At 50.9% G+C, this 25,741-nt stretch overlaps 1 protein-coding gene across 12 annotated transcripts in view; it reads left to right on the top strand.

Annotated features, from left to right (window-relative positions):
• The first annotated feature begins 363 nt into the window (after positions 1 to 363).
• Positions 364 to 25,741, top strand: part of SFMBT2 (Scm like with four mbt domains 2) — a 227,691-nt gene continuing 202,313 nt past the window's right edge. The window contains exons 1-3 of one of the 12 annotated variants that reach the window (XM_045060843.1): positions 4,454 to 4,592; positions 5,490 to 5,554; positions 22,685 to 22,837. In XM_045060843.1, coding sequence (XP_044916778.1) covers positions 22,738 to 22,837 — 100 coding nt within the window. In that variant the 5' untranslated portion in view covers positions 4,454 to 4,592; positions 5,490 to 5,554; positions 22,685 to 22,737. Of the gene's footprint in view, positions 516 to 689; positions 1,044 to 4,453; positions 4,593 to 5,489; positions 5,555 to 22,684; positions 22,838 to 25,741 lie in introns of those variants that run through there. The other 11 variants (XM_023256314.2, XM_023256316.2, XM_045060845.1 and 8 more) reach the window with 11 other exon arrangements.

Genomic DNA, 25,741 nt, shown 5'->3' with positions numbered 1-25,741 from the left:
GGCAGGATTCTTTTCCCGCCCTACACCAGTCGGCCCGGGCCAGGTGCCGACTTCGGGCCCGGGTGCTGCTCCAGGAGACGCCGTGGCGACCCCGGTTACTTGCGTCCGGCCCCGGCCCGGCAGAGAGCAGCTGCAAGCTGGCCCGAGCAGCGGCCCCAACTTAATTTCCTCCCCCTAGGGGCATGTTTCCCTGAAAAAAACCTCTCTGCCGCTCCCTCCCGCCTTCCCCAAGGGACCGGGAAAAGTCCGAATCTCCATAGAAAAGGCTCCCTGTAAGTGCCATGGGGGGGGGGGGGCGCAGTGGGCGGGGCAGAGGTGGCGGAGAGGATTGAATTTCTCTCCGCTCCAAACCAGCCCTCGGCGGATAAAGCGCAAGTTTGTGCACTTGGTCGACCGAAGGATTGCAAACCCAGAAGACAAAAGTGTCCAGGGAGATGCGGAGTTTGCCCAGATTTCCCTGCGGATGGCTTTGCGGAAACGCCTGTGATGTGAACTTTCTGCAGATCGTGTACGGAGTGAGCTAAAGGAAAGGAGGAAGGGGAGCGGGGCGGGGAGGGCGCAGCGTGAGCGTGAAGTGTGCCCGTGTGAGTGTGTTGGGGGGGGTCGTTGTGTGCCCGGGGGCAGGGGCGGCACTGCGGGGCCGGGGAGGGAGTCGGGGGCGCCCCGCAGGCTAACGGGTGCGAGGCGTTCTGCGAGCGCCGGGAAAGGTCGTTGAAGGAGTTCGCTGCACACACACAAAATAATCATCTTAAAAAAGAGTGCCGGGCATGCGCACAGAGAGGATGCCATATTGGAATGAGGCTGTAGTGGGAGTCGGAGGACCCGAGCGGGCGCGCGAGGGAGGCGGCGGGCGGGGCGCGAGCCAGGCGCGGCGAGCAGGGGCGAGGCGGAGCGAGCGGGCGAGGCCGGCGTCCCCCCGGCGGCGCCCGGGGCCTGGGTCCACTCCGAGGGGAGGACGAACTTCACCAGGTAGGACGCGGCGCCGGCCGCCGTCCCCGCGCCCAGCCCGCCCCGCCAGCAGACCTCCGGCCCGCAGGTTGAGTGTGAGCCGCTCAGCTTCTTCTTTTTTTCCAGCTTGGGGGGGGGGGGAGGAAAGCTCGAGCAAGCCCGGGCGTGGGAGGCTTGGGGAAGGGGGTGCTGCGGGAGAGAAGCAAAAGAGGAGAGCCGGAGGGGAGAGCGACAGCACGGGAGCAGAGCCCCAAACTCCGCTCTGCGCTCCGGGTTGTCATTTTTTGGCTTTTCCCGTCCCCCCCCTCCAACCTCGTCCCTGGGCTTTGAAAAGCCCGGCCTTGCGGGAGGCCGTCTGTAGTTGCAAAGCGTCCTCCTCCCCGGGTGCAAGCTGTCCCCTCCCGCCGCCCACCTTCCTCATTCGTGCGCTCATTTTAGCGACGCAGCCGCCCTTGCTGCCCCGCGCTCCCCGGTCGCTTCCTTGCTGGGGTCTCTTTCTTCGTCTTCTTCTTCCTTTTTTTTCTTTTCTTTTTTTCTTTCTTTTTTCTTTCTTTTTTTTTTTTTTTTTTTGGTGTGTGTGTGTTGGGGGCGGGGAGGGGGAAAACCGTAGGGTGAGGACTGGAGACCAGCCGTCAAGGGTGTTAAAAATCGTTTACACATTCGGAGTCGCCCTCTTGGAAACATTTGCCTGTGTAGCTTGAAATGAGATTGTCAGTAGTAGTAGTTTTGGAGCGTGCTCCGGCATGGATGCTCTTTTTTTTTTTTTTTTTTTTTTGCTTTAAAGTAATATCCTGTCACTTGGGGCTTTCCTGTTGTCTGCTCTCATATGACCTCCTTTCAAAATTGCTAATCTGATCTGGCTTTGAAGTGTATTTTTAAAATGTGTGTGTTGGTAAAAATCCGCCAAAAAAAAAAAAAAAAAGAAAGAAAGAAAGAAAGAGAAAGAAAGAAAAGAAACAACTGTAGGAACTGCTAGATGTATTTATTGATTTTGAGCCGGGGCGGCGGGAGAGGGTGCACCGGGGACGGGGGAACCGTGAGGGTGGGAAGTGGTCGGTTCGCTGCGGCCGGACGCACGTCCAGAGCCGGATTTGTACTTGTGTTTTCTTGCAAAAGCGCAGCGACTGCGGAGAAGGAGTATTTAGAAACCGTGCCAGTTTCAATATGGCGGGCTAAGGTGGCTTTTAAAAACTGAAAATAAAGGTTTTGAGGTGGGAAAAAACCCAACCGGAGTTGCCATCCCTTAGTTTCGACTCTCTTTGGCTACTCCGGGAGCTGTTTTAGCGAATTAAGTGGGAAAAAAGAGCCAGAATGAGCTGCCCTAGTTTTTTCCGTGTTAAGAGTGTGCGTGTCCAGTCCATTGCTGGGGGGGGGGGGGATGGGTGCCGCTGGTCCAGACCGGGGTATCCAAGCACGACTGCAGTGTGTGCCTTTGGATCAGTGGGCATACCGGTGTGTGCAGTTGGGGGGGGGGTGTCAAAGACATACGCCCCGAATGTGTGTGTGCGTCTTGGAGCCAGACCCTGCCATGATTTGACGTGACAAACTGCTGACACGTGGTGCAAAATACATGAGGGCAGAGGCAATGATTTATTTCGGCTTTCTTCGAGACGAGCTCTCCCTGTTGCTGGATTCTGCGCGCGTGAAGCCCTACGGGGGTAGGCGGAGTGAGGAGGTGCTCACTCAAAGGACTAACTGTCCAGGGTATTGGGTGCAGCCTGGCTGCAGACGCCTGTGGGGTTTTGTGTGTGCTGGGGGCACGCCGCACTTGGCGGCGGGGGGCCCCACGACCGAGGCGCGGGGAGGATGGAAATGGTGGCGCAGAGAGGTGTCCGCGCGCGGATCTCGGCGGAAGAGTGTGTAGGGTCGAAGCGAGGAGTTGCTTTTGGAGTTGAGCTCTAGGGAAGGTGGGGGATGGGAGCAGTGTTCTCGGATGAAAGTGTCCCTTGCTCAGGTCCTGCGCGAGAAGGCTGGATCTGAGAGGCGCGTCCTGGGCCGTGGCAGGCCAGCGGGCGGCGCTGTCGCTTTGGGGTTTGAGTGGCGCCCTGGAAAGGCCGGCTTCTGGGGCCGGGAGGGTCTGAGACTGGAGTTTGGGGGCAAAGTCGGAGGCTGTAAGGGGAGTCCGAGGGGGAAGCAAGCAAACCGGAGCTCGCTAAGCTAGGGACCAGATCTCCAACAGGGGTCGCCAGTGGCCAGGACGCGGCTTCCGAGCGGAGGTCGCGCGCGAGGGACCCGGGGGGTGGGGGGCTGTGAGGCGGCTGTGCGCGTCCCCGGGGCCTGGCGAGGGCAGGTCCTGGGGACCTTATCTAGGCCAGCGGACCTGATGGTGCGTTGGCCACGTGTGCCGAGACGTGTTTAAATCTTGGGGTTAAAAAGATAGTGGTGGCTAGGTCTGCAGTTAGCGCAGTACCGCGGTTTCTGGGCATTTGCAGGGGCCTAGAGGGGGGATCCATAGGGTCAGCTCGTGCTCCCCACTTAGACGGACGCCGCGCTGTCGGAGAGGCCCGGCCCTCGCAGTGCCCCGTGGGTGGGGACCCCGCGGCAGATATTCCCTCCCACCTGGTCGGCGGGGCTGAGAGATCGGCGACACTCGGGCGGAGACTCGTTCGGCCCCCCGGGGCTGAGCGCGCGGCGCGTCCCCGGCCCTTCCAGCGTGCGCTGGCAGCGCGTCCTCCGGGGACAGCTCTCCCGTGGGCTTCGCTGGGGTGGAAACCAGCCTAAAATGGCTCTGTGCTTGTAAACTGCAGTTTCAGCCGGGAACCCCTCCCCTCGTCCTCCTGACGTCGCCGCTGACAAGCGCACAATTCACTCTAACGCCCCGAAACCCGCGATTTTGCACCGAGCTGTGCCGTGGACGCCAATACACAACCGATTACAAAGAACATTCCTCAGGATTCTCGCAGGGCCCAAGTTTCCCTTTCTTGGGGGAAGCAGCGGGAGGAGGGAGGAACCGAGACGCGCGGCGAGAGCCCGGCCGACCACCGCCCCGGAACCGGGGCCAGGGCTGCGGCTCCGGGCTGGGGCCCTTTCCGCGTAAAAAACCGAGGGAGGTGGCCCGGGGACGCGGCTGGTGGCCGTGCGGAGCGATCGCCACCGCCTGGGGCGCTCGGCCTTGACGGCAACTCTGGTGTCCGAGTGCGGAGACGACGCAGGCAAGCCTGCGAGACCGTTCCCAAACTTCTGGAGACCCGCTTGCAGTTTCGCTTTCGGAATTTTCGGGATCTTTGGGTTTGCAGAGTGGGGTGGGATTCCGGGAAGAGCCCGGCGCCACGGGCTGGTCGTGCGGATGCTCGCGCCCCTTTCGGCGCAGTAGTCCGACTTCTCACCACCCCGGCGTCCCGTCCTTCGCGCCCCCGGACCCCGCGGGCGCGCTCCAGGGGCCAGGGCTCCCACGCCGCCCGCAGCCCCCGCTCCGGAGAGCTTCCGCCCGGCACGGCGTTCGGTCGGCTCCAGCGGCGCGGCCGCGGCGGCTCCGAGCCCACCGGTGGGAAACCGCTTTCGACCAGGGCAGACCCTGCCTGAATCCGGATCCATCGCCGCTGCCCTCCGCTTTCCGTCGTCCCGCCACCCTCCCACCGAGGCCAGGGGACCCGGGGGGCCGATTGGCGTGTCTGCACCGAGCAAGTGGATCCAGGTTTCACCAGGTCGGAGAAAACGCAAAAACAGGCTTAAATTCGGCCCCAGATGCTGGGGAGGCAAGTGGGGGTGGGGAGGGCGATTGAGCGGGTACGGAGGGGGGAGGGGAGAGGCCTTGGTGGCCAGAGGAATTGTTGCCAGGCTCTCCTTTGAGGTAGGAGATCTGCTACTTTCTCCCTAGCACGCCTTAAACTGGCACACCCCGTGCTTCCTCCCTTCCATAAATAAATGTTGTCTCCAATCCTTATCTTCGCTCTGCGCTGGGATCGACCCTGCCTGAGAGGGTACACCCATGTACCCCAGAAACCCTCCCCTCCCCTATCAAAGTTCTTACTGTGCGAAGGACCCATTCCCTGGCCGTGTAAACCACTGCCCGGTGGCTGGGTGGTTCAGCAGCCCCTCCCCTGGAGAGGAGTGCCCCCCACCCCCTGCTGATCTGATGTGCGGTCTTCTAGAAGTGCCAGCCTAGACCTTCAGGGGTGAGAACTGACTATTTCCCATTTGGGTACTGGCACTTGAGTCTCAAACAGGCCATCCCGCTGGGACCTGAATTTCACTAATGATGGGAGTAATTGATGTGTGAGAGCTTTCAACTCATGTTTTTGTTTTTTTGGCAAAAATCATGGACTTTTTTTTTTTTTTTAAATCCTGCTCTAGCTAGGTATAAATGCCAAGATTCATGATTCTTGCTTTAATAAAAGCAACAACAAAAAAAAATCCAACCCCCCCAGAATAGGTTCTTGAAGAAAGGGGAGAGCCTTGGTGAGAGGCTTGGGAGAGGATTGGCCTCTCTAGTCCCTTTTTATCCTAAGACCTTCCTTTGCTGTCCTGGGAGTGTTGAATGTTTATCAAATCCCATTTCTGCCTGTTCTAGCTGAGGTGGCATTTTTCACCTTCCTTTACAGCCAGTGCCCACAAAGGGCTTGCCAAATCTGAGAAGTGCTGAGTGATGGAAACATTGCTCTGAACAGTAAGTGAATGAGGGTTCCCCTTCATTGGGACGGGCTGCTTTTGGAGTTTAAGAAGCCCGTGCAGGGGAAGCGTGGGGCTCTCCAGGGTCTGTACTTCTGCCTAAAAGTTTTTGTCGGGATATGGAAGTAAAAGGTCCCCTCCTCCTCTTTCTTCTTATTAGTGATTTGAAAAAAAATGGTCTACTTTGGGATTTGAATTACTTCCAGTTCTATTGTTCTAGGTTTGGACATTTCTCTGTTACACTGTCACTATTTGGAACTTGTGGAGTTCACTTAACAGTATAGTGGTCATAAGAACTTGTGAAAGGTCCTTGGTTCCAAACGAAATTAACATGTGTAATTCAAGACTCATTTTGTGTTTTTTGGTTTTGTTTTGTTTTAGCCGTTCTTCTCTATATTGCCCCAATAACAACTTATTGTCCCCATTTTGCAATTAGGAAAAAAAAATTAGGGAAGTTATACTTGTCGTAACAAACCAAGCTGTGCATTCATTGAATGGTGACCCAGGATCTAACCGCCTGATTGCGTTGAGGAGAACACAGAACCAGGAGGCCGGGATCTATTTCAGAGATGTTTCTGCCTAGCTGTGTGACCTTGGACCACTTACTGTATTTTTCTGAGCCTCATCTTCCTTGTTGTTGAAATAAGTGCTTTGGACTTGCGTTTCACTCAGAGATCTCCAATGCTTCTGTTTGGGGGGGAAATTGGTGATTCAGCACATCTCTGTAGGCATGCCCAAGCGATTCATCTGTGAGACCCATGTCCGCGAAGGATGGTGAAAACGTTACCCTGGCCTTGGTGACGGTGGCTCCAGAAGAGGTCTGCGAAGGTAGTTGGGTTGTAGTTCACTGTTCAGGATTAAAGTGCTGTCGCTGTTGAGTGACACAGGCTCCATGTGGGGGCACGTCTCATTCATGCCCTGGAAAAGGTGTGGTGTTGAGATTGAGGAACACGCCAGTGCGGCCTTTGCATATAATCCCTATGATAGCATGGGCTGGGCTGGGTCATTGTGGTTTTGAATAGAAGTCACAAAGAAGTACCTGGTTCGAGTATGTTTTAGTAATTCCTCGGACTATGAGGGGCCGTCTCAGATAGCCCTCTGTACCCCGCCATTGCAGACAGAGTGAGTACAGGGACCTCATCCAGTAGTCTTTATAGCGTGGGTGGGTGATGGCAGCCTGCGGGTACCCTAGTGAGTGGAGGAACCCAATCCGATGCTGCATTTTCCATCCCTGCTCTTTACGTTGGGCCACTAGGCAGTACGATTAGCCCTGAACAACGTGGGGGTTAGGGGCAACAACTCCCCCCCCCCAGTCCCAGTTGAAAAGCCTTGGGTAACTGGACGCCTCAAAAACTTAAGTACTAAAAGCCTGCCGTTGACCAGAAGAAGCCTTACCAGTAACATGAACTGTTGATGAATATGTATTTTCTGTGTTATACACGGTATTCTCACAATACAGAAAGCTGGGGAAAAGAAAACAGTTATTAAGAAAATCATAAGGCAGAGAAAATACATTAAAAAATTTTTTTGATGCTTATTTATTTTTGAAGGAGAGAGAGACAGAGCGTGAGCGTGGGAGGGGAGCAGAGAGAGAGGCAGACAAAGAATCCAAAGCGGGCTCCAGGCTCTGATTTGTCAGCACAGAGCCCGACTTGGGGCTCGAACCTGTAAACCACGGGATCATGACGTGAGCCGAAGTCGGAGGCTTAACCGACTCAGCCACCCAGGTGCCCCAGAGGAAATACATTTAGAGTGGTATGTCTTATAAAAAGAAAAAAAATCTGCGTGTCAGTGGACCTACAGCTCAAACCTGTGCTGTTCAAGAGTCAACTGTACTTCCTCTCTGGGCGCCTGAGTGGCTCAGTCGCTTGAGCCTCTGACTTTGGCCCCCGGTTATGAGCTCAAGGTTCGCGGGTTCAAGCCTCACGTCGGGCTTTGCGCTCACAGCTCGGAGCCTGCTTTAGATTCTCTGTCTCCCTTTCTCTTTGGCCCTCCTCTGCTTAGGCTCTCTCCCTCTTTTCCAAAGATAAATAAACACACACACAAAAAGAAATGAAAACTCTGGTCTTAGCTACAGTATTTAAGAGTCAACTGTATTTCCTCTCTTTGTAAAACCAGAAGTGTCATGGACAGCGCAGAAGACAAATGATCTTATTGGCTAAAGCAAACATTGGCTGAAGTTAGTGTAAACAAGACAGGACTGTATATTATAAATAAGGGAAGGTATTCAATTTAGAACTTGCATAACAAAGATATAAAGTTACCAAATAAAATTGTTTTTTTAATGTTTTGTTTTATTTTTGAGAGGGAGGGAGGGAGGGAGAGAGAGAGAGAGAGAGAGAGAGAGAGAGAGAACGAGTAGAAGAGGGCAGAGAGAGAGAGAGAGGGAGACACAGAATTCAAAGCAGGCTCCAAGCTCTGGCTGTCAGCACAGAGCCTGATGAGGGGCTTGAACCCATGAACCGTGAGATCATGACCTGAGCCAAAGTTGGAAGCTTAACCTACTGAGCCACCCAGGTGCCCCCAAATGAAATTCTTTAAAAAAAATTTTTTTTTTTTTTTTAATTTTAGAGTTGGGGGAGAGGGGAAGAGGTACAGAGGGAGGGAGAGAGAGGGAGAATCCCAAGCAGACTCCGAGCTGTCAGTGCAGAGCCTGACATGTGGCTCGATCCCATGACCCTGGGATCATGACATGAGACAAAATCAAGAGTTGGACACAACCCATTGAGCCACCCAAGTGGCCCTCAAATAAAATTCTTAAGGATCGGTTTTGCATGATCATTTCAGTGGTATTCTGATTAAAAGATGCTAGCATCACACTCCCCATCTGGTTAGCACCCTAGTGAATTTTATCTATTTTATTCTATTTTTTACTGTTTATTTTTGAGAGGGGGGGAGGGGCAGAGAGAGGGAAACACAGAATCCAAACAGGCTCGAGGCTCTGAGCTGTCAGCACAGAGCCCGACTCGGGGCTTGAACTCAAGCGTTGAGATCATGACCTGAGCCAAAGTCAGAAGCTTAACACACTGAGCCACCCAGGCGCCCCTGGTGAATTTCCGAACGTGATTATATTTCACCATGTACTGATAGTTAGGGCCCCTTGTGTTTTGACAAGATGACATTCACTAATCAAAAAGTTTTACTTTCTGTCACTTAGGTTTCCATTCTTGTGATAAGATAGATGTCTTTGACACTGAATAAGCGAAGAATCCATTGTGCTTTTCTGTTTCATTCTTTTTGATTTTCTTAAAAACAAAAATGACACATTTCGGTAGATACGGCGCTTGTTAAAGCATAGGGTGAATTCCGTAGGGCAAATAATGTTAGCAGCCCTGACTGTACAAGACCGGTTTGGAGCTGGTGGGACTGGGAGAGGTGGAAGAGATTTTTATCCTGGGATTTTTGTTTTTTCCCCCTGAAGTTTTATTGGCTGAGAAAAAAAAATCATCTTTTTTCTTATTAGTAAAAAAACTTTTTGTGTAAAGTAATCTCTACATCCGGCCTGGGACTCATACTCATGACCCTGACTGACATCAAGGGTCACACGTTCTCCACCAACTGAGTCAGCCAGGTGCCCTGAAAAAAATAATCTTTTTTTTTTTTTTTAATTTTCTTTTTACATTTATTTATTTTTGAGAGACAGAGACAGAGCACAAGTGGGGGAGGGGCAGAGATAGAGAGGGAGACACAGAATCGGAAGCAGGCTCCGGGCTCTGAGCTGTCAGTGCAGAGCCCGACCAGGGGCTCGAACTCAGAAACCGCGAGATCACGACCTGAGCGGAAGTCGGACGCCCAACTGACTGAGCCACCCAGGCGCCCCTGAAAAAAATGACCTTAAAAAAAATTATTAAGGTGTACCTTGTCTACTTTCTCCGAAATTCGGCAAGTTTTTTTTTTTTCCATTCCATTTCAGTTAAAAGTGAAGTATGAATCCCGCATCATTATAAGGTATAATACAAGAGTCTGAAATGCCGAGTGCAAGTTCTCACACAGTGTCATTTTAAGTATAATTTCAGTATATTTAAGTATAATTTAAGTATAATTTAAGTATATAATTAAGTATAATCTCGTTTAAAAACCGGACATGTGGATCTGTAGGTCCAGGGACTGATGACGGAAGGATGGAGGAATTAATAAGATTTGGAATTAGCGGTTTATTCCAGATAATGTCGAAAATAAAAGTACTTGCCTTTGTAAGCCTGAACTGTGTTGCGGCCACTGTGCTTCTCAGTTTTGTGTTTCTATTTCATCTAGGTTGTGGAAAATATCACCCCGCTTTACAGATGAGACTGAGGCTTTAGGGAGCTTGAGTAACTTGCTAGCAAGGTGGAGTGAGAGAGATTGAGGAATTGAATCCTGGTATTAACGTTGTCTTGAAACTGAAATTGACTCCCTGTGACACGCTGTGCCTAGCACTTTAAATGCTTTAGCCTCCTTAATCTTTATAGGGGAGTGCTCTTATCTTTGTTTTACTGATAGGGAGATCGAGTCTTTGGAAAGGTTATACAGGATCATATAAATAGGTTTTTTTTTTTTTTTTTTTTTTAATGTGCTTGATTTGAAATGCAGGTAAGACTAGAGCATTTCTGTTTGTATTTATTTTGGATCCTCGTGAAAGAGGAAAGCCTTTATTTAAAAAAAAATTTTTTTTTTCAACATTTATTTATTTCTGGGACAGAGAGAGACAGAGCATGAACGGGGGAGGGGCAGAGAGAGAGGGAGACACAGAATCGGAAACAGGCTCCAGGCTCTGAGCCATCAGCCCAGAGCCCGACGCGGGGCTCGAACTCACGGACCGCGAGATCGTGACCTGGCTGAAGTCGGACGCTTAACCGACTGCGCCACCCAGGCGCCCCCGTGGGGGCTCTTTCTGAAGGAGATACGCCCCTTCTCCAGCCCCGTGGAGACCTTGCGGAAACGCTGCATAAGACGAGTGGGGATAAGGGACAGAAAAAGTCGAGGGGGTTGGAGGACCAAGCACATTTCGCTTGGATTAGTGTGGTGTTTGCCCTCACTCCTGCGGGGGGGGGGGGGACCGGATTTGCCTTTCGAAGGGTGGAGAAGTGGGAAAGAGGGAAGGAGGAGCCTCAGGATGGAGGCCCCTGGGGAGGAGGATGAGGGTTTGGAGGTAGTTAGCCCGTACAGTCTGAACGGGAGGACAGACGTCATCAGCGTGACAGGAGGCCCTGAGTGCAGGCATGTACTTTTCCAGGCAGCCCACTTGTTTATGCATTAATGTCCTTCTTGATCCCAACTCACGAAGTTAGACTTCCTCTGCTTTCATCACACTTAACTCTTTTATTTGCACGCGGACGAACACCAGATGTGAAATCACCACTCTAGCCTCTGGCTGCGCGTTGATCGCTGGAGGTGGATCCTGTTTTGCTCAGCCCGATTTGCCACGATTGGCACGGACGCGCCGACCCGTGGTCACTCAACGCTGCACTGTCATCCCACACGTTTGTCACTTGTCACCTGTCACACGTTTGTCACTTGTCACCTGTCACACGTTTGTCACTTGTCACCTGTCACACGTTTGTCACCTGTCACTTGTACTTGTCAACCTTCATTTGCCATGTGGTCTAGTTAAGAAGGGGCGTTGAAAATCCGGGCCGCCTGGGGGGCTCAGGCGGCGAAGCGTCTGACTTCGGCTCAGGTCATGACCTCACGGCTCGTGAGTTCGAGCCCCGCGTCGGGCTCTGTGCTGACGGCTCGGAGCCGGGAGCCTGCTTCGGATTCTCTGTCTCCCTCTCTGTCTCTCTGCCCCTCCCCATCTCGTGCTGTCTCTGTCTCTCTCAAAAATAAACAAACATTAAAAAAACCCCTTGAACTGAGTATGCTTTTCTCTTCCCGGCTAGCTGGAGAACACAGGACACCTTTCCCGTTCATCCCTGTGTTGCTACGAACTTCAGTGCTTCTCTGCAGTTTATCAGGTTAAATCTCTGAGTAGCCAGTTGGGCATTTAGGTCCTGACTCCTCTCTTTTTATGAAAGCTTTTGGGATCCAGCTCAGACCATGGGAGTAGTGTTTCCTTTTTGGAGTCTCTGTTCCCTTGAAGGGGATGCTGTATTATTTTCTCCTCCCACGCACTCTTAGTTTTAATAAGGAAGGTGGGTGAAGGCCCAGATTGCCTGAAGTGTTTGCCTGGGAGAGGAGACTCTTTGGAATTGTCCCTGCGTTTTGCAGATGAGAACAGGGTTGCTGGCTGTGTTTTGAAGGCCAGGCATACACTCGGGTGCAAAGCCCAGGTCTCCTGCGATCCCTGCAGGGTTCGTTCCATTTCCCATGTTGTGTCCTAATCAAGGTAAATTAGGGTGTTTTTACTGGCTTTGCATAATGATATTCCTCCACTGGAGGAAACCTCCTTCGTGCATTTAGATGATGTGATTTATAAAATTTGATTTATGCCCAATTTTATGGTTACATCCATGGCTTCAAGTAAACACCTGAAATGCTCTTTAGTTGCTTTGTGTATCCCCAGGGAGCTTGCGCAGCTCTCCAGGCTGCCTTCCAGGGGGTGCTTCTTCACACGCTTACAAGTGTGCGGTATCTCTCAAGCATCGTTGCCATACATCTGTGCGGCTTGGAGTAATGAGTACATAAAACCCCCTCAGAAAATTAGGCACTGATTATTAGACATTATCTATGCATGTCTAGCTGACACAAGGATCCCTTGTCAGAGTTCTTTACTTTTTGAGTTCTTAAGGATCATGCGTACAACGCGTGGGCTAATTTACCGAAAATGCCTTCTACGCGTGGATGTATGCTGTGAGATACAAATCTCCCGTAAAGGAGGAGGCTGCTCGGCTTTGTTAGAAACTCGGGTTGATGCTCTCATTCATTCCAGTCTTCACAGGTGACAGGGAAACCCCGGGGTTTGTTGAAGAGGTCAGGGCTGAGTGGGATGATGTCTGTGCTCGTTCTCAGACGCCTGCTTTTTCAGGAAGGCCTCTACCAGGCTCTTCTGTGTGAAGTATTTGGTGTCAGTCGTGTGCCAACCCAAGGACGGTGTTGCACGTTCGTGGCGTGGAGGCAGCTTTGGGGTGCACGAAACCCTTCGTCGCTACCTTGATGCAAAGACGTGTTGTTGCATCATGGATTCTGCTGCGTATTTCGAGGCCTCGTCCTTCTTTATGGTAAATAAGTGGCTAACGCTACCGAAATAATTTGTAGGTAAACAGCCAGTAAGTGAACCCCTGAGATGGTACACGGCTCACGTGCCCTTTTGTTGGGTTTTCTCCTCTCTTGAGCACGTAGCACGGAAGGCTGCTGTGTTTCCGCGTTGCCCCAGCCCGTTTGTAACCCCAGATTGCGTTCGCTCTTCTGCCCTCGAGTGACGCGTGCCGTTGGATCGGGAGGTTCAGAGGTGACGGTCACAACCGTGGCTTAGAAGACACGGGATGTTACCGTGGGAACCGTTGGCTGCCGTCAGCCCTGGAATTTCTTATGGAAATATTTGGAAAGGTCTTAAGCTTAGGTGAGGTATCCTGAGCTCATCTTCAGATTCCCGGAGCGTGACATGAGGCCGTGTTCCGCTGCGATTTCGCCGTGCTAGATATGCGCGGGCAGCTAGCGCGGGTCTGGAATTTCGTAGGCTTTGAGTTTAGGCCTTCACGTGTTCTTTCCTGTCGGGCGGAGGTTCTCTTTTCTGAGTCACGAGACGAGAACAAGCAACCGCAAACCTTTTCCCGTTTCTTTTATTGTTAACACGACGCGGTTCTCGAAAGCGAGCCCGTGGGAGCGGCGAGCCTTTGGCCCCTGCCCGTGGGCGAAGGAGACGCGAAGGGTGGCGGATGCTAAGGCAGCCCCGTGGCGGCAGAGAACAGCTTCACGTTTTCACCTGCGTTTGGATAATTATGGTTTCCGTCGGGGCACGGCGAGAGTGTGACACCGATCGTGTCTAAGAAAACAAAATCAAGACGAACAACTCGTGTATGGGTCAGTCGTGGGCGAGGGAGGACAGGGATTGACGGGCGCTCATCGGCGGAAATCTAAAGCTGGGGCCGGACGCCTCTGTGACTTCGGATTTAGGAGGCGGAGCTTTCGTGGAGCCCACACCTGCCTCCTCGAGGGGAAGGGAGACAGCGGGTGTGGGAGGCTCCGTTGCCCAGCAGCGACAGCAGGCAGAGAGCCCAGCCCCGCCGTAGCGGGATACGGGAGACTCGTTCCAGTGTGTCGGCCAACCTGCGAGCGGAGACGCGGGGGTTTCCTCCGGGAACGACCCCCGCAGGCCTCCAGACGGGTTCCCGGGTCCCACCCTCACCTGCGCCCAGAGGCGCCAGCCAGCCCCTCCGGTTTGCCTCTTGAACGGGAGGAACCCCGAAGTGTCACGTCCCTTCTGAGCAAGGCGCCTAACAGGCAAATGCAGAGACCAGGAACCCACAGAGAGAAAAAGAACTTCTCTCACGGAGGCGAGAAGAGAGATCTTTAAAGAAAGATCATTGATCAGCACAGGGGTGGAATAGAGGCAACAGATCCGGGACAGCATGGGAATGGGGAGGATTACGAGGATTTAAAAGGAGTCTGTTTATTTATGTTTTTCATGTTTATTTATTGGAGACCGAGGGTGCATGGGTCAGGGGACAGGGGAAGCAGGCTCTGTGCTGACGGCAGACAGCCCGAGGTGGGGCTCGAACTCACGAACCTGTAGGATCGTGACCCGAGCTGAAGTCAGAAGCTCAGCCGACTGAGCCACCCAGGCGCCCCTCAAAAGACCTTTCTGAAATTAAACTGGGAAGCTCCACAGAAGAGCAGGAAGAAATGGCTGATGGTACATTCTAGGTGGGGTGGTACATTAGAAGAACATAAAAGATGGGGTGCCTGGGTGGCTCAGTCGGTTGAGCGTCCGACTTCGGCTCAGGTCATGATCTTGCGGTTCGTGGGTTCGAGCCCTGCGTCAGGCTCTGTGCTGACAGCTCGGAGCCTGGAGCTGCTTTGGATTCTGTGTCTCCCTCTCTCTCTGCCCCTCCCCCGCTCGCAGTCTCTCTCTCTCTCTCTCTCTCTCTCTCTCTCTCTCTCAAATATTAAGAAAAATAAAAGAAAATTGAGATCGAGAAGGTCCAACATTTGAATGACTTTGAACGAAAGAACAGAAAACAGAGAGGAAGAACTTAGCAGTAATTCAGGAAAACATCCTAGCACCGAAATACATGAATTTCAAACTCGAAAGAAGCCCGCGTGCCCCGAAACCACAAGCGGATTGCCATAGACACGCCACTGTGAAATCTCAGAACCTCAGAAGCCCCGGCGACTGGGCTGCTGCCCGACTTCTCCTGTGGAAGCTTCAGGATGTGGAAGGAAGCCTTCGAAACTCTGAGAGAGGATGCTTTTCCAGCTTGGGATTTTTTTTACCCGCCTACGCTGTTGGTTAAAATGGGAGGGTAGGTAAGGACATTTTCAACCACGTGAGACCTCAGTGTTTCCCACCTAAATCCTTTCCTAGGAACGTGGTGGGGAACGTGCCTCATCCCAAGAGAGAAAACCGATAACGGGGAAGGTGTGGGACCCAGAAGGCAGAATGTGCTACAAAAGAGACAGAGGCCAGGTCTCAGGATGGCACCTGCCAGCCCGGCAGAGAAGGCAGTTAGTCTGGATCGGGGCAGAGCAGAGGCAGAGCTGTCTGAGGAAGGGGAGGCGTCCTAAGGTGCTGTGGGGTCGGCTGGGGCATCTCCTTAGAGCCTTGCTGCTCTGAATCACGCCTGTCAGGAGGGGAAGGGCAGGCGGGAGGGAGGGAGAGCGGGCTGAGTGCCAGCGCCTTACCCGATAATGATGGAAACTGAGACGTTAATAAGCGAGGTGTTATCAGAGGCGCGGAGATGAACACCAAAGCGGTCACCCGAGGGATTTGAAGGACAAGGGCGTCGCTAGGAATGAGGGACACCATGGGAGGAGTCCCTGAAGCTTGCACCATCCATTCCGCCCTTGCTATTTGAGAAAAGAGACCTGGGAAAAAAGGTGTGTCCAGATACATAGATCCGTTAGGAGAATGGCTCCCCTGGGAAGAGTCAATGGGATGAGTTCTTCATAAAATCGTCACTCTTGCTACACTTTGATGGAGAACAGCCTGGCCTGACTTAGGCAGAGGGTGTAGCAAAGCTTGACTCTGTAAAATGAAATTGAGACAACTAGAATTCTTTAAGGAACACTACTTACAATGCAAGACGATTTCCTCTTCTTCTTCCTTTTCCTCTTCTTTTTTTCTTAAATAGGCTCCACGCCCAATGTGGGGCTTGAACTCATGACGCTGAGATCAAGAGTGAGTGCTCTAGGGGCGCCTGGGTGGCTCAGTCGGTTGAGCGTGCGACTTCGGCTCAGGTCATGATCTCACGGCTCGAGAGTTCGAGCCCCGCGTCGCGCTCTGTGCTGACAGCCGGGAGCCTGGAGCCTCCTTCCGATTCTGTGTCTCCCTCTCTCTCTGTCCTTCCCCTGCTCGCGCTCTCTCTCTCTCTCTCTCTCAAAAATAAATACACATTAAAAAAATCTTTAAAAATTATATGAAATACCAACAGAATTGAAATGTGGGAAGGATATGAACAGTGTTTTCACATGAGGACCGTATGTTGCAATGGCATGATGCTGTTGGTTGATGTCACATTGAAAAAGGGGAAACAAAACACCCCTGATGGACCCGGAGGAGGTTGGGTTCAGATACATTCCCTTTTGTTTCTTAAGTGATTATTTTTTTTTCAAAGTTCATTTAATTTTTTTGGTAATCTCTGTACCCAACAGGGGGCTCAAACTCACAACCCAAGATCAGGAGTCGCACGCTCGAATTCCTGAGGCTGCCAGACGCCCCATCTCAGATTCACTCTGTCGTCACTGCGAGGCTCTCTGTAAGCGAAGAAGGGGGCCTGGCAGGCTGGATGGTGTTTTAGCAGCGTGGATCGTGAGGCTTAGATGTGTTCCTGAGTTTGGCCCCTGATCTAACTTCTGGGATTCCGTGCGAAGGAAGGCTCAGAGACGCAGTAGGGTTTGGGGCCCAGGATGATTAGCACAGCGCCGTTGATGATGGGGAAAAATAAAAAACAGCTTCACGGTCAGTAGGAGGGGCACGGTAAATAGATTGTTATAGTAAAGATTGTACAACCATTTCAAGTCATGTTTTCGAAGAAGTTTAATGACGTGGGGACATGTGCTTTCTGCGGAATGGTCAACGAAACGTGAGTTTCTAAATTCTGCCTGCACTCAAACGCCACAGAGAAGCCGTCAGGAGGGGATACTCTACGTGCAGAAATGGTTGTGCCTGGGTGTTAGAATTACGAGTGATTCTAACTTGTTCCTTTATAATTTTATTTTCCTAGATTTCTGCAGAGTGTGCGTGTACCTTTTGTGGGAAGGAAAAAGTAAACGTTGTTGGAAAAGGGCAAATGGGATGTGTCATTTGCCAAAATAAATACGTTTTGTAGTCGCCTGGGTTAAAAAAGGCTTGTTACCTGTCCTTCTAAAGTAAGGTTTAAATCTGCCACTCATCCAGGTGGCTTTCTTTTTGATATTTATAATGTTACCCTTGAGTTCTATTTGAAGTGATGGATTCGGTGCATTTAAATCGATGTCTTATTTGACAGTCCTCGGTGACCTTTTGATAGTGGCTGGTAGGGAGAATGCGTGGAGCTAAATCCCCACGAAGTCATAAAAAACTTTAGCAAACTTTTCCCCCTTTAATAAGTATCAGATAAGCCATTGATACTTGACTGATGTGTTAATAGTCAGTTTTGTGGACTTTTTTCCTCTTCCCTTCCCAGAAACACTTGATGTCTGACTACCTTTTTGAGTTGGAATGATTTCCCTGAATGTATAGATGAAAGAAAACAGGAAGTGATTTTAGTGCGATGCACATAACTTAGCTTATTAGATCGCTGCTTCTTTGAAATTAGATCGATACAGAAATGCCGCACGTTCTATACAAACCTGCTACATCACAGCGTTTGTTATAAAGTATCTGTGCAGGCTCATGGGGAAGCTGTTAAGTCTCTTTGTGAAATTCCCTAGGTCTTAAAATTCCTGTGTTCTCTTTTAACTAGCTTGCTGGCGTTAAATTAAAACGTTTTTAAGACAGGGGCGCCAGGGTGGCTCAGTCGGTTGACCATCCTACTTCGGCTCAGGTCATGATCTTGCAGCTCGTGAGTTCGAGCCCCGTGTCGGGCTCTGTGCTGACAGCTGGGAGCCTGGAACCTGCTTCGGATTCTGTGTCTCCCTCTCTCTTTGCTCCTCCCCTGCTGGCACTCCCTCCCTCCCTCTTTCTCTTTCTCTCAAAAATAAATAAAACTAAAAAACAAAAAACAAAAAAACCAAAAAACTTTTTTAAGGGAGCCAAGAATTGATGGGTATATAGGACATGCTCCAAATTCAGATATAGTCAACTTTGGCCTGTCTGTGCTGTGGGCTAGCTGTACTCTGTAACAGACGATAGCCAATAGGACTTATAAATTAATTAAAATTAAAATTGAGATCCACGTGTGGCTGGTGGTTACTGTGTTGGACCATGCAAGGTATGGAAAATTCTATTGGATCTTGCTGGTCTGCAACTAATTCAAATTAGGTAAAAGCCCCTAATAAATTCCTGGTTAGCTTTAGGATAGTATCTAGTGAGTGTCCTTCCCTGCCCATCTTCGTCCTAACAGGACTTTGCTTGCCTTACGCTAAAATTAGTTAACCTTCTCTGAATACTCTCCAAATGATTGGAGGAGGCAGAAAAGAATTTACAGGGGGAGGATGCTGATTATATTAAATTTCTTTCAGATAAATGGGTAATATGAACGCAGCAAATAAACCATTACCACTTAAAAAAAAAGCCTTGATAGATTCATAGAACTTTAGATTTGAAGTTCAATTAATTAATTTTGGGGGAGAGAAGGAGTGAATTCCCTGGAATGAAATCCTCACATGTGTAGGGGAGGGGCAGAGAGAGAGGGGAGACAGAGAATCCCAAGCAGGCTCTACTGTGTCAGCACAGAGCCCGACTTGGGGCTCGATCTCATGAACCACGAGATCACAACCTGAGCTGATATCCAGAGTTGGACGCTTAACCGACGGAGTCACCCAGGCACCCCAGAACGTTAGGTTTCAAAGGGCCGTTGATTTAATCTGATTGTGCCTTCATGAGAAGTTTGAGGAACAGAGAGGTTAAGTAATTTGCTTGGGTCACACAGCTCGATAGTGACCTTATTCCTCTCCAAGTTCACTGTTCTTATCACTGAGCCAAGACAACTTTTGTGAGATGCTCCCGTTACTATAATTCTGTCGTTCAACAACTTTAGAGACAAGAAGAGCCAATTATGATAGGATTAATAGCTTTGCACTGGATCACAGGTGTATTATACAAACAGGAAGTTACCCTTTAAAAACCCGGTTTTCTCAGCCTTCTTTTCACGTCTAAAAAAAAAAAAAACCAGTTCTTTCATTAATAGAAAGTTTTACCTTGGTCTTGAAGTTATATATATTTTAAGATCAGAATGAAGTACCCTTCCTTTTAAAAATAGCCTTTTGGGGGGGCTCGGGTGTTGTAGTCAGGAAAAGGATTTGCTTTTACCAGTAAGATTTGCTCCCCCGACAGACTCCACTGGAAGTAAATTTCTGTGAAACGGTCTGTCATTCTCCTAGTCGGCGTGTTTTCCCCCCTGATTTTTATTTCCACGGGCGCTGCCTAGGTCCCATTAGTTGTGGAGGACTGACTGTGGCACATGAAGTGATTTCTTCTAAGAACCTGCCTTCCAGCTGTGACAAGATCGTGTTTCGTTGATGTTGGGGCTTCCTGGGCTGCATCTGTCAGATACACCCCGAGCTTCCTTCCTTCTCTTCTCCCTTGGCTGTCTTAGTTCAGACCTGCGCCCGCGTTGTTTTTTTTTTTCCAGGCCTGTCCCTGTCTGTCCGTCTGCCTGGCATCCAGCTGCCAGAGCGACTTTCTGGAACAGATCTGATCTTTTCACCCCCTGGAATGAAATCCTGACCACAGAGTGGAGCGCAGGGGTTCGGGTCCTCGCTCAGGCAGAACCTTCTCCTCTCGCTGGGGTGCGGCCCTGAGTTTGTTCAGGCAGCACCTGCTCAGGTCCTGCCTGACCATCATCTGGGTAATCCCGGCTCCCACGTCTTGCTCGCCCGTGCTTCTCTGCGTCCGTGGTGTTTCCTGTCACTTACCAGCTTACCATGGCGGTGCGCTCTGTGCGGGCGGTTTGGGGTACTCTGTTTGCTGCAAGGGTCCCACCCCCGATACCTTCAGGGGCTCATCCTTCTGCCTTCCCAGTTCTTGGTGGTCCCCTGATGGACTCCAGTGGATCGCTGTGAGGGAGGCAGTGTTTTCCAGAGCGTGCCCCATCTGCCCCTCTCTTTGTGCCGTCTGGATGCCCCTGGAGTCGGTGGGCATTGTGTCCCTGTGTAGGTGATCCGGTGGTCTGTAAACTCACACACACACTTCCATCGTTGCTAGCGGGTGTGTGTTTTAACCCTGTGGGCTCCCTGCATGTGTTCTTGAAGTGGGGGCGTGTTGGCAGTTGGGCACGTGGTGGGATGGCCGCGCTTGCTTGTTGACGTCATCATTGACAGTTGGGCACCCGGTGGGATGGCCGCGCTTGCTTGTTGACGTCATCGTTGGCAGTTGGGCACCCGGTGGGATGGCCGCGCTTGCTTGTTGATGTCGTCGTTGGCACTTGGGCACCTGGTCGGATGGCCACGCTTGCTTGTTGACATCATCGTTGGCAGTTGGGCACGTGGTGGGATGGCCGCGCTTGCTTGTTGACGTCATCATTGACAGTTGGGCACCCGGTGGGATGGCCGCGCTTGCCTTTTGACGTCGTCGTTGGCAGTTGGGCACCCGGTGGGATGGCCGCGCTTGCTTGTTGACGTCGTCGTTGGCAGTTGGGCACGCGGTGGGATGGCCGCGCTTGCTTGTTGACGTCGTCGTTGGCAGTTGGGCACGTGGTGGGATGGCCGCGCTTGCTTGTTGACGTCATTGTTGGCACTTGGGCACCCGGTGGGATGGCCGCGCTTTCTTTTCAACACCTGAATTTTCTGCAGATTGCACCGGCGATTGCTTCTTCATTCCAGTGACATTAGAGATAGACCGGTGACTACTGCCATCCACTGTAAGATCCAGGCACGAGAGCTTGTGGGTCGCCCTGGTGGCCTCTTCTTCCACTCTCTGGTCTGTTGGGTGCAGCGCGAGGGGGACGAAATACCCAGGACTGTGGCTCCCCATAAATTCGTGAATCTGTGTTGTAATGGCGATTGGGAAAGAACTCTCCTAGGAGAATGCAGTTCTGCCTCTCATCGTGAGGTTATTTTAGCAACCTGATGTCGGTGGGGTAAAATTAGCCAGCCTCAATGTTAAAGTGCTGGCTTTGCCAATGCCCTCCATTTTAAATAATCTTGGCACCCATCTATCTGTTGAACGGATTCCTTTATTTAATCCTTCATTTAAAAAGATTATTTAAAGAAAAACACATCCAGTTTCTACTTAGGTTTCAGCTGTTCCCGTATGCACCCAAGTTTCTTGCACCGTCTGTCTTAGTCTGTGCTGGAGGGCAGGGTTAAGACTGCTTTGCCTTGTGTTCTCTGCCCCACACAGCGCTGCGGTGAGGGCGTGGTATTTACCTGTCCTTTATGTGATTTGTAAACACACCACAGAAACCATTTTGGGTCTGGTACCCCGCCTTTTGACCAGGGCTCTCCTGTTTTCCCGGACAGGCCCGGCTTACGTTGTATCGCTGGTCCTGACGTCTGCCCCTCAGACCACGTCCCCTCTCATTTTGCTCCAGAGAGTATGATAAGCACCCTTGCTCGGAGAGTGTGGGACGAGTAAGAGATAATCTCCTAGTGGTTTACATTTGCCTGGTAATTTGTCATTTCATTTCCTATTCGTGTCCTTACCTTTGCACTAGCAAGATGCACAGATTGCCACTTGAGACCCAGCCTAGACAGTTTTTAGGTTCCTACTCTACGCTAGGTATTTTCTTTTCTTTGTGTTTTGATTGAGAGGTGGCTCTGGAGTCCCCTCCCCTCACAGTGTCTGGCGTAGTATTTTATATAAACAGGTGGGTAATAAAATACAGCGGGATTAAATTCCAGCACCACGTACCTGGTGCGTTTCCCGTCTCCTCCTATGAGAGCTTTCTGCCTTTTCCCCGCCTTTGCACGGATGGCTGGTACCCTTTCCTGGACCTGTAATTTTGACAAAACCTCAAAATAACGTTCCAGGAAGGTAAACCGAAGAGCACCAAAAGGGATGCGTGTATTCGTGTGTGCGTGTGTGTGTTTGTGTGTGTGTGCGTGTGGTATCCTTAAAAGGTATTTTACCGTACGGGAGTGACAAAATAGTCTGCCTATAGGTGTAGGGGCGCTATCCTTTTCTTCATCCATCCTCGCCCTTTTGCCGATTTGAACTTCCATCTAGCCGTGAGATAAAAGCAGATGCTGAGCGAGTGAAAGATTTAGAAGCCTCACACGGCTGCGTCTAACCGTCAGCGGGGTCGGCGGCCGACCCCGAGGGGTGTCGTGTCTGGCTCTTCCATGGGGTGTAACGGAAATGAGCTCAGTTGTAGGTTCTGCGAGAGGCGCCTGTGGTTCTCCCTGTTTTCCCACCTGTCGTCGCGGCATGCGAGTAAGTGAAGGCGAGCCGTGCTCTTGGAGGAAGAGTCTGAGTAAGTGAAGGCGAGCCGTGCTCTTGGAGGAAGAGTCTAATCGGTCAAAAAGCGCATTGGCGAACGTTGGCACTTTAAGTGGGTTTGGAAGTTCCGTGCTTGGGACGCAGCAGACGTCTCGGAGGTTGGCCGCTTCACGGCACCGCGAGAGGGGAGCACGGGGGTGGGTGGCGGACCGTCTTGCCAGCCGTGCCGAGGTAGATTGGGGCTCCCCGCGTAGATGGTGTTGGTGAGAAGTGTGTTCGTCTCAGTGACGATCGTGCCCTACGGAAAACCGATGGGTTTCACTAAGCTGGGACCTGTGTGTGGACTGCATGTAGATGCGTGCTCCTCAGTCTTTATTTCTGGTATTTTCTATCATCAACATTCCGTTGAGCCTGCGTGTTATAATGACAGGGCAACAGCGCTGATCAGATACTGTTATTTTTGGAGCCTCTATAAACCGAGGATAATCAAGGGCCTCTGATTTTTTTTTTTCCTTTGTTGGTTGCCCTTAGGTGATCCTTCCTGCAGGATGCGTTAAGAGAAGAGGGACCCTTACTCGTTAGGCATGGAGAGCGGTTTGTCAGTTTCCAACATGCCAGACCCACTGTCTTCGCCCTTGGAGAGACAGCAGAGCTCAGCGAACGGTAATGGAGGGCTCGACTCAGGTAGGAGTTTCTTTTCTGGATCTGTCTGACCCCTTCGATTTAGTGACCCGTGTCTCCCCGAAGATGTTCGGGACACAGCGGGGCAGACGTTCCTAGGTCACTCACGTTGCCCGTTGCTAGGATTTGCTGTCCTGTTCGTCAGCCTACGGCCTCTTGAAAGTTAGTGCAAAATCAGTATTCCCGATGCTGGACAGAGAGGGGCAGGTGACACCGGAGTGACGGATCGCTTCAGAATCTCAGTGGGTAACCCCGTAAATGTCGACGTTACACGTTCATGCCGTTTCAGACGAGGTAGCGGGCGTTCCCTCCGCCGACTCATTGCACAGGGTCTTACGGTGCACCACATGCGGGTGGTGGTTTTTGTTCCGGGGGAGGCGGGGCTGGGGGCTCCCGAGTCAACAGTGAAATGCTCCGACTCAGAAGACGCAGCTCACTTTCGCTCAGAACCTCTGGACCGGAACCTGTCACGTGTGGGCACCACTGCAAGGGAGGTGAGAAAGCCATCCTTGTCTCCCACGTGCCCAGAGAGGCAGGAGAGCGGGTCCGCCCCAGCTCTGGGTGTCCCCGCCTTCTCTCCCCTCTCCAGAACCTCAGCATGTCTCTCCGAGAACTCCTTAATGGGAAAAGAACTTAGGTCATGTGAGTGCGTGGTGAAGTCTGTCTCCCTTTAAGGAAACTAAAACCAGGGGGACAAAACAAAAGAGACTCATAAATACGGAGAACAAACTGAGGGTTACTGGAGGGGGTTGGGGGAGGGGGGATGGGCTACATGGGTAAGGGGCAGCAAGGAATCTACTCCTGAAATCACTGTTGCACTAGATGCTAACTAATTTGGATGTAATTTTTAAAAAAAATTTTTTTAATGTTTGTTTATTTTTGAGACAGAGGGAGACCGAGCGCGAGTGGGGGAGGGGCAGAGAGACAGGGAGACACAGAATCTGAAACAGGCTCCAGGCTCTGAGCTGTCAGCACAGAGCCCGACGTGGGGCTCAAACCCATGAACCGTGAGATCGTGAACTGAGCCGAAGTCGGGCGCTTCACCGACTGAGCCACCCGGGTGCCCCCATGGATGTAAATTTTAAAAATTAAAAAAATAAAACTAAAAAAAAAAGGAAACTAAAACCAAAGCACACCAAGCCAGTCTTTGATTGAATTTTAATATTTAATCAGTGAATTTATTAGAAAGCATGTTTTTCTAAATACTTACACAGGAATCCGTTTTAAAAAGACACTAGTGGTTTTTTGTTTTTTGTTTTTTTTCAAAGGATTGCTGTATTTGCATTACAGCAGCTTAAATAAGGGCAACTCAGCTGTCTGGATCCCGAACGTTTGCTGTGGTGAATTCATGTACAAAATGTTGATCCTGAGTTCAGTGGGAGATTTGACCGTTATCCAGAAAAGTCATGAAGTTCGTCTCCATATTTTGATGACTGCGGTCAATGACAGAATTACAGATTGCTTGGTAGCATCGAATTGATTACATTACATTTCTCAAGTTGTATCTTTATCTGCAAAAAATCGGGAACCCCCCTGAGATTATTGCCTAAATATGTTGAAAGATGTTAGCGTCTCCTTCAGAATCAGCCTGGTCCTCCACCCCCACCCCTTGTGATTTTTCCTGTATGAAAGAAATTCCTTCCTGAGGAAACTCCGTCCTGTAGGCTTGATGTTCTTTAAGTACAAATACGCTTTGTAGAAAAGTCTGTCTTACGTTTCCTGAAAGGGGTTACTTTTCCACTTACGGTTCCCTGGGCTTTCACTGTGACTTCGTTGGATGCACATCTGATGTCTGTTCCCGCATCATTTCTAAAGGTGTGTTTTCAAAACTGTTTAAAAACCAACCGTGTGTTGGCTTTTCATTCTTGTAGCTGCAGTAGATCTCTCTAGCTGAAGTAGATTTTGAAACCCAGCGGTAACAATATGGTGTCAGGAAAATTGTTCGTCCTACGTTTCCTTCGGGGTGATTCCATGAGAGGGAAGCGCGAGATTCGTTCTGTCATTGGCCGCGGTGTGCTTGGGCCGAGCCCGTCACACGCCACTCACTGCATGGGGGCTTCCTTGCTCGTGTGCCAGACGCGGCCTGAATTGTATAAGACGTCAAGATGTTTAAAACGAACAGTAGCTCTGGGGCGCCTGGGTGGCGCATTCGGTTAAGCGTCCCGACTCTTGACCTTGGCTCAGGTCATGATCTCACAGTTTCGTGAGTTCAGGCCCCACGTCGGGCTGTGCGCTGACAGCGTGAAGCCTGCTTGGGATTCTCTCTCCTCCTCTGTCTCTCTCTCTGCCCCTCCCCTGCTCATGCACACTCTCTCCCTCTCAACATACCTAAACTTAAAAAAAAAAAAAAAAGAAGTAGGAGTTCTGAGTGGCTCTGAATTATGTTAGCATTTGCAGATTGTGGTCCCAGAGTTTTTTTTTCCCCTCGTATCTGGCCCATCTGTCCTTTCGCCTTGGGGTTCCCATAAACTCTTATGCATGGGGGAGACTTACAGGTGGTGCCACAAAGGCGGACCCCTAAAGGAGAAATCAGTTTATGTATTTATTTTTTTTAATTTTTTTATTTTTTGCATGTGTTGATTCTTTTTTTGGGGGGGGGAGAAATCAGTTTAAAGCACGGTCTAATAGAACTCTCTGTGGCGAGCAGAGGCCGACTTGGGGAAGAAACTCACACTTCGACTGCTCAGAACCTACTCTGGTATGAGTCGTCAGGAAGCGGATTTTCTCAAGTGGGGCCCCTCTGAGCTGTTAATACCTAAGAGAGTTTCGGTGGTGGCCTAGTTGGAGGGTGTCTGGTTCGGGCGTGACATGCTTGGGGCAGCACATCATTTTGGTGACAAGGCTCTTCTGCCCAGAGGGGTTTCAGACAAGACTTACGGATCAGAAGAACAGGAGAAGGCTCGTTCA

Source organism: Felis catus, chromosome B4 (genome assembly GCF_018350175.1).
Source record: "Felis catus isolate Fca126 chromosome B4, F.catus_Fca126_mat1.0, whole genome shotgun sequence".
In the NCBI taxonomy this organism is placed as follows: Eukaryota; Metazoa; Chordata; class Mammalia; order Carnivora; family Felidae; genus Felis; species Felis catus.
This window is presented reverse-complemented; position numbering and strand designations above follow the sequence as displayed.